General features: G+C 36.2%; 1 protein-coding gene across 1 annotated transcript; it reads right to left on the bottom strand.

Moving 5' to 3' along the window:
- Nucleotides 1-3,934: 3,934 nt before the first annotated feature.
- LOC108774509 (uncharacterized protein K02A2.6-like) lies at nucleotides 3,935-5,104 on the bottom strand. The gene is made up of 2 exons (XM_018540641.1): nucleotides 4,267-5,104; nucleotides 3,935-4,149 (listed from the first exon to the last, which is right to left on the bottom strand). The coding sequence occupies exons 1-2, from the start codon at nucleotides 5,102-5,104 to the stop codon at nucleotides 3,935-3,937; spliced, it is 1,053 nt and encodes a 350-aa protein (XP_018396143.1).
- Between the last annotated feature and the right edge of the window lie 2,622 nt (nucleotides 5,105-7,726).

The raw sequence follows: 7,726 nt of genomic DNA, 5'->3' as shown, positions 1-7,726 counted from the left end.
AGGGGGAGAGAGAGAGAGAGAGAGAGAGAGAGAGAATATAGTTAAATATAATTAATGAATACTTATCTGTATCTCCTAGAAATAAAATTTGGAAATCCTAAACAAAAAGAATAAAATGAATGATAGAAAGAGACATAATAAAGATTAGTGTAATAAAAAAACTAATAATAAAATCATTATCATTATACAGGGTGAATTTTTTTCTTGAAACTTTCAAATATCTCGAAAAATAAGCACAATAAGAAAAAATATTAAGAATCAAAATTTCATCATTCCGAGGGTAATATACACTGACGTTAAAATCAGCCCCCCCAACCCCGCCCCCTGGGCGGTGAGGGGGAGCAAGTTTGAAATCTTAAATGGGAACCCCTATTTTTTATTACATATTCGGAATCTTTGGCTAAAAGCACATACGATTTGTCTGAAACATTTTTCTCGATTCATGATAGATGGCGCTGTAATCAACGAAATTCAATTTCTTCGATTTCTCTTACTGAGAACCCACGCTTTACGATTCTGCAATACATTAACAATAAAAGTACCACGTTTTTATTGTTAATACTCGAAATTAGTCTTAAAACAAACTTCTCATTATTTTTTTTAATTACTCCTTAATTCACGTTAATCAAGCACCCCGAAGGGAACAGAAAACTGCTAAAAAAATATGTATACAAAATAAATAATTTTTTAAATACGCAACTATGTGTTTTCTTTACATCATTTGATTTATCTCATTATTCTTTTCTAATCCTCATGTTAGTACACAAGAAATTGTGCTGAAATTCAAGTCACGTCGTTGTTCCTGGGTTACGCTAAAAGTAATTTCTTGAGAAGTAATTAATGAGTAATTAAAAAAATAATGAGAAGTTTGTTTTAAGACTATTTTCGTGTTTTAACAATAAAAACGTGGTATTTTTATTGTTAATGTATTGCAAAATCGTAAGCATGGGTTCTCAGTAAGAGAAATCGAAGAAATTGAATTTCGTTGATTACAGCGCCATCTATCATGAATCGAGAAAAATGTTTCAGACAAATCGTATGTGCTTTTAGCCAAAAATTCCGAATATGTAATAAAAAATAGGGGTTCCCTTTTAAGATTTCAAACTTGCCGCCCCTCACCGCCCAGGGGGCGGGATGGGGGGGCTGATTTTAACGTCAGTGTATGTTACCCTCGGAATGATGAAATTTTGATTCTTAACATTTTTTCTTATTGTGCTTATTTTTCGAGATATTTGAAAGTTTCAAGATAAAAAATTCACCCTGTATATAAATATATATATATATATATATAAAACAGGCAAAGATATATTAAATAAGTTTGATAACACTAATGTTGTGTATAAAATTAATTGTAAAGATTGTAATATGACATATGTATTATTACAAACAAACAAAAATTTAAACACGATTAAAAAAACACAAGGATGATTTGAAAAAATCTAGAAATAAATCAGTAGTAAGTAAACATCAAAAAATGCAAACATGATATGGATTGGGTTAACACTACAATTTTAGACATAGAACCAGTATATTTTAAAAGATCCATTTCTAAAATGATTAATATTAAAAATCATAATTATTGTCTAAATTTGCAAAGTGACACGGAAAAATTACCAGATTTTGCTATCATAACAAACACACATTATAACTTTGACGCAAATTCTCCTCCATAGTATTTATTTTTATTTTTGTCATGTACATATACACATAAGATTACGTATTAAGATTCATTAAACTGCGGACTTTATTGTCTAAGTGCTCAATTTTCCACTGATGCTCCACTTTTTATCTGTACATTAGAATTTGATTACTATTTTGCACGAAATATAGGTAAACTAAATGTCGCGCGCTTGGCTTAGCGCCGAGACACTACCGTGTCTCCAGATTGTATTCATTTATGAAGATCTATACTACTTGCTTTAATTTGTTATTATAAGATTAATTTTTAATTATACAGTCTGGTAATTATATTTCATCAAAAATGTATATTTTTGACGAATTTTGATCACGATGACAGAAACTAACGTACATTGGTAGCAAACTATAACTATGAAGAAAGAAACAAGAAGAATAAAAATGCATTTTAATATAGTAAGCGAATAATTGACAAATTTATTATGTGTTAGGTTTTTTTATATTGTAATATAATTGTAATTTTATACTAAAGATGGTTAATGACCGAAACGTTTATATAGATTTTATGATATTGATATAATAAATTATTTACTTTATAATAATTTATCACAAATAAGAACATGTGTGGTATTATGCTCATTTTATGAAATTATTATTTTTAAAAAAACTAAATTTGCTTGATTTCAAGCTAATTTTTAACACACTAAAACGAAATAAATAACGAAACTTGGTATCTTAAGATTTTTTGGGGATCGCTTTTCACAATGGAGTCGTCAGAATTAATTAATGACCGAAACGTTTATATAGATAGATATAAATATGGAAAAATCTGTCATATCGATGGCATAGACGAATACGGAAGTGAGATTAGAATAAATAAATATTTTCTGCTTTATTACACAAATTCTCTGCTGTAAAACATTTTCTGATATAAGAATACGAATTATTTTCTATATATATATAATTTTATAGCAGAGAATTTGTTTTGGTTAGTTTATTCAGGTTAGGAAATTTGACATATCGCTGGCACAGAGGAACACGTAAGTGAGAATAAATAAATATTTCCTTTGCTGTAATTATTTATTTTTCGTTCCTTTTGTAATAACAACTTTATTGCAACATCCTTTTGTACGCAGGATTATAAAAAGAATTTGAGAATGTATATGCAATATGCAGCAGGAAGTGAAGTTACATTTTGAATTTTCCCCGTTTAAAGCAACTATCTGACGTGATTGGTGGCCTGATATCTCTTTGTTATAATCGAAATCACCAAGCACATTCCTCACTCGTGGATTATTAATTTTGTCTTCATCAGATAAGTTTTATAATCTTTATTTTAGTTTGTCCTCTCTCTATTGTATTTAATTTTCAGATTTATTGAAAGGAGAGGCACAAAAAGTTACAATTCATGTTGTTGAAATCACCTATCACTATTAAACTGAAGATAATGCATTGCAACTGACAATTTCGATGAAACGGAAAAGAGATGAGAAGCATTTGAATCTAAATTCGATCGAGTTAAGGATCATTATATGTATATTATAATTGTGTAAATTTATATACCGCGTATGTAGTCCCTCCCCCCGCGACCCTGATAGATTTTCAGCATTGACGCATACATATTCACTACCGCAGTAATATCACTTTAGTTAAATTGACAACGGATTTCATTACCAAGAAAGAGAAATTATATAACTTGTTAACTCACATACATGTGAGAAATAACAATGGAGTCGACGTCGAATCAATGTCAATTCAATGTCGATTTGATGATCCACCGTACGAAAGGATGCTGCAAGAGTATATAAAAGAAAAGGAAAAACAAATCCTGAAAAAAAAATATATATATAACGGTTTTTTATTTGAAAAATAAATCATAAAAGATCAGTATTAATTTTAAAAGAATTCTTATGCCAAATTGTCTATTTTAACGTAATACATTTTATTATTAAAAAATAATGAAATACCATGGAAAATGACTCATATATTATTGAAAGTGTTAGTTCAAAGTAAACATACACCAACAGTTCTCAACTTTATGTCTGACTTAAATATCTCATTATGTATGCCAAGGTTTTAACCATTTCATTATTTTTATGTATTGGAATAGGTTGGTAATTGTAGAGAAGAAGACTATGTTAATTAACGTATTTTTTAGATTATTTTTATTGTACGGAAACGGACAAAAGAACCAGTGACGGACAGACACACTGGCGACAGACGGGGAGAACAACCGTGTCGGTAACGTCACTACCGCTGTTGGTAAAATTGCATACATAATATTCTTCCCCCTTTTTTTTTAGTGCTTAGAGTACATGAGTTCTAAGACAGTTAACTCGGTGAATAACGAAGTGGAGGGTGGCGATGTCTTGTAGATCTCCGTAATATTGGAGGTGCTTGTATTTGATGTGGTGGAGACCCTTGCGAAGACGGAGTTGAGGGTGGTGTATAATAATACTCCTCTGGAGTAGACGGACTCGGTGGTGAAGGTGGTCCTCGTGGTGACAGTGGTACCTGTAACTTAGCTTGGGGAATGATTGCAATATCGTTATCATAAAAATGAACTCTACGAGGCTTATCCTTCTCTTTTGGCCTTGTGCCATTAGGCTGGTCCTCAGTTTTTTTTCTCACTAAAGGCGCGAATGTGATCCACATGCCTTTTGAAGCGTCTGCCCTCATAGTCTATTTCGTAATGTAGATCGCCCAATCGTGAGACAATCCTACCTTTAACCCATTTATCCAGACGAGGGTTACTTGACAGGAAATAGACCGTTTGCTTGGACTGGAACTCTCGGAACGACAGATTAAGCGTGGCTTGCCGTTTCTCCGTGTTATTCATATGTAAGTTATCTGGTCGTACTAAATCTATCCTAGTACGTATGTTGCGTCCAAGGAATAATTGCGCAGGCGACTGGCCTGTTGTTACATGCGGAGCTTTCCTATACTGTTGGAGGAACTGATTAAGATTGGATTGTAATGATCCAGGTGTTGTGCCCATAGTAGCTAGTGCATTCTTGACCGTCTGGACATAACGTTCGGTTTGACCATTCGTTGCCGGATGGTACAGTGCTATGCGTTTGTGATACTTAACTCCGCTTGACTGTAAGAAAGTCTTAAATTCCTCGGCCGTAAACTGAGTTCCATTGTCTGATACTATTGTAGTGGGAACTCCATATGATGCGAAGATGTTGTCCAGCATTGCAATTGTTGCGGTTGTTGTAGTTGTGTGGGTTACTCTCACCTCCACCCACTTGCTATAAGCGTCAACGACAATTAGGAGCATGGCACCTGCGACTGGTCCTGCGTAATCTATATGTATCCTTTCCCATGGTCCTTTTGGATATTCCCAGTGATGATCTTTACACTTAGGTGGCAAATGTGCGTGCTTGGCGGTACAGGATTTAGCGACTTGTTCGATGTCCGCGTTAATACTGGGCCAAAAAACGAAAGAGCGAGCAATGCCCTTCATTTTGATTATACCTATATGAGATGAATGCAGGTCATTAAGAATGGCTTCCCGAAGAGAAGTTGGAATGACGACTCGGTGTTCAAATAATAAGCAGTCAGCTGCTAGTGTATACTCAGACTCTGGGGCTTTATAGCCAGCACGGGCTAAGTTTTTTCCTGCCTCTAATAATTGAACAATCTTGCCTAACTCTGGATCCTTCCGCGTTTCTTTACCAATATACTCTGCGCGTACTGGCAGTTGATTGATTTGACACAATGCAAATTCGTTAAATTAGTCATGACTCACTATCTCTTCCTCATTCATAATCTTATGAACCGTGTTTGTTGTAGTTGGCAATGGCATGCGAGAATAATAATCGGCGTTAGCGTTGGATTTTGTCGGTTTGAATTGAACATTAAAATTAAAATGTGAGAGATAGTCCGTCCGCGTAATTTGCCATTTGACTAATGCACAATGTAGGTAAGGATTTCTCTGGATGCAGAATTTGTGATAGGGGCTTATTATCGACATATAAAGTGAATTGACGCGCGTACACATAATAGAAAAATTTTTGTATGGCCCATACTACTGCTAGTGCTTCTTTATCTATTTGCGGATACCGCTGCTCCGTAGGCGTCAATGTGCGACTAGCATACGCTATTGGACGTTCGTGTCCTTCTCTAAGTCGATGCGATAGTACGGCACCCAGTCCTACCTTACTTGCATCCGTTGCCAGGACTAACGGAAGAGACGGATCATATGGCATCAGAACCTGAGGAGAGATCAGTAAATTCTTGATGTCGTCATAAGCTTCCTCAGCGGCTGTTGTCCACTCAAAAGGTTCTGTCAGAAGCATATTTCTTAATAGTCGGCTGTTCGTTGCGAAGTCTGGAATAAAGGAATTGTAATACATTGCCTTGCCCAGGAACAACTGTAATTCTTCTTTAGTAGACGGCTTCGGTGCATCTCTAAGCGCCTCAATATGTTTATCTGATTTGTGGATTCCGTGGGAGTCGATTTTATGACCCAAGAATTCGACTGCTGTAGAAGCGAAGACGCATTTAGTGCGGTTGAGACGAAGTCCCTGTGATTGAAGACGTTCCAATGTCTTATCCAGGATTATCATTAAGTTATCAAATCCATCTGCGAATAGCAGTATATCGTCGAAGAAATTTAATACATTGGGTAGGTCCCGAAGAACAGTTTCCATGCGACGTTGCCATATCGCTGGTATGTTCGCTGCACCGTAGACTGCGCGCTTGGGGCGAATTAATCCGTGAGTTGGTGTATTTAATGTCAGTGCGTGTGCGAATTTTTCATCTACTGGTAAGTGCGTATAGGCATCCGTAATGTCTAAATGGCAGAAGAGGTTAGCGTTTTTCATTTTATTAAATAAGTGCTCAGGTTTTGGAATGGGATGTTCGTCGATCACAATGCATTGGTTGAGAGTCGGTTTATAATTGCCCGTGATGCGTATTTTCCCGTTTTTCTTGGTCACAATGTGTGTTGTGGAAGCCCATTCTGAAAATTCTACTCTCTCGTAAAATCCTGATGCAAGCTTGGCCTCGATCTCCTTAGCATATTCATCGCGAAGAGCTAAAGGTACTTCACGTGCGCGGGAAAAAATTGGTGTAGCTCCAGGTTTAAAGTGTACTGAAACTGGAGAGCCTGTTAGTTTGCCTGGAGTGTTGCTAAAAATGTTCTCATAGCGAGCCAAAAGGTGTTCGAGTTGTTTATTCTGTTCCGTGAATAACGATGGTGGCTCAGTGCTTAGTGAATGGATTGTGTTTGAAGCCGAAAATAGTTTGTTAAGATTAATTTCTTCAGTGAATTCTGCTATCCATTCTCGTCCTAAAAGAGTGTCGAAAGGCTCTTTAACAACGTACAGTTTAAGTTTACGCGAAGTTGTACCCAGTGAGACGTTGACTGGTAGATATCCCATGCATTCGATGTGATGACCCGTATAACTGGCAAACTTCCGATCCGTAGAGCATAGCTTGAAATCAGGTTTAATTAAGCGCAATATATTTTCATTAACAATGCTGCATGGTGCTCCTGTATCCAGTTCCATCGCCAATTCATGACCGTCGATCTTGACCATAATCATTTGCTTGTTCAAAACTTTAGTTGCATGAATTTCTTCGATTTTACTAAATTGTTGAATCGTATCGACATGTTCTGCTGGAAGAGCCGTTGTAGTTGCCTGATTTGCGTCTTGTACCGCTTGAATAGTTTTACCAGATCTGCATACTTTAGCAATGTGCCCAACTTTGCTGCACTTATGACACACCGATTTCCGAAAGGGGCATGAAACTCGTCTGTGTCGCTCTCCACATCCTTGACATGGATGCGGATTGTTACCATCTCGAGCGTTAGCAAATTGATTCCGATGTAGGCTTTTACTACGTGAGCGTGACCTGTAACGCGAGAATTGTTTATTATATTTAGTTTTCACCGGTGCCTGCTTAACTTTATGCGTTTTTTCCACTGTTTCTGAAGTCTCGGCCGTTTTAACCTCGTTAGATGTAGATCGCGTTGCTTCGAGTGTATTAGCAATTTCGTATGCTTGCGTAAACGTTGTTGGTTTCTTTGCGATAATTTCATCGCACATTTCGCGCGAGTCGAGTCCATGTAGTAGTTGCT

The sequence above is a fragment of the Cyphomyrmex costatus genome, unplaced genomic scaffold (genome assembly GCF_001594065.2).
Source record: "Cyphomyrmex costatus isolate MS0001 unplaced genomic scaffold, Ccosl1.0 scaffold2584, whole genome shotgun sequence".
Lineage (NCBI taxonomy): Eukaryota > Metazoa > Arthropoda > Insecta > Hymenoptera > Formicidae > Cyphomyrmex > Cyphomyrmex costatus.
The sequence above is the reverse complement of the archived record's forward strand: the minus strand, read 5'-3'. Positions and strand labels throughout refer to the sequence as shown.

Coding starts and splice junctions, on each gene's coding strand:
- LOC108774509 (XM_018540641.1), bottom strand. CDS start 5,104: ATGAAGGGCATTGCTCGCTCTTTCGTTTTTTGGCCCAGTATTAACGCG. Junction 4,150..4,266: donor GGATCACATTCGCGCCTTTA/GTGAGAAAAAAA, acceptor GCTAAGTTACAG/GTACCACTGTCACCACGAGG.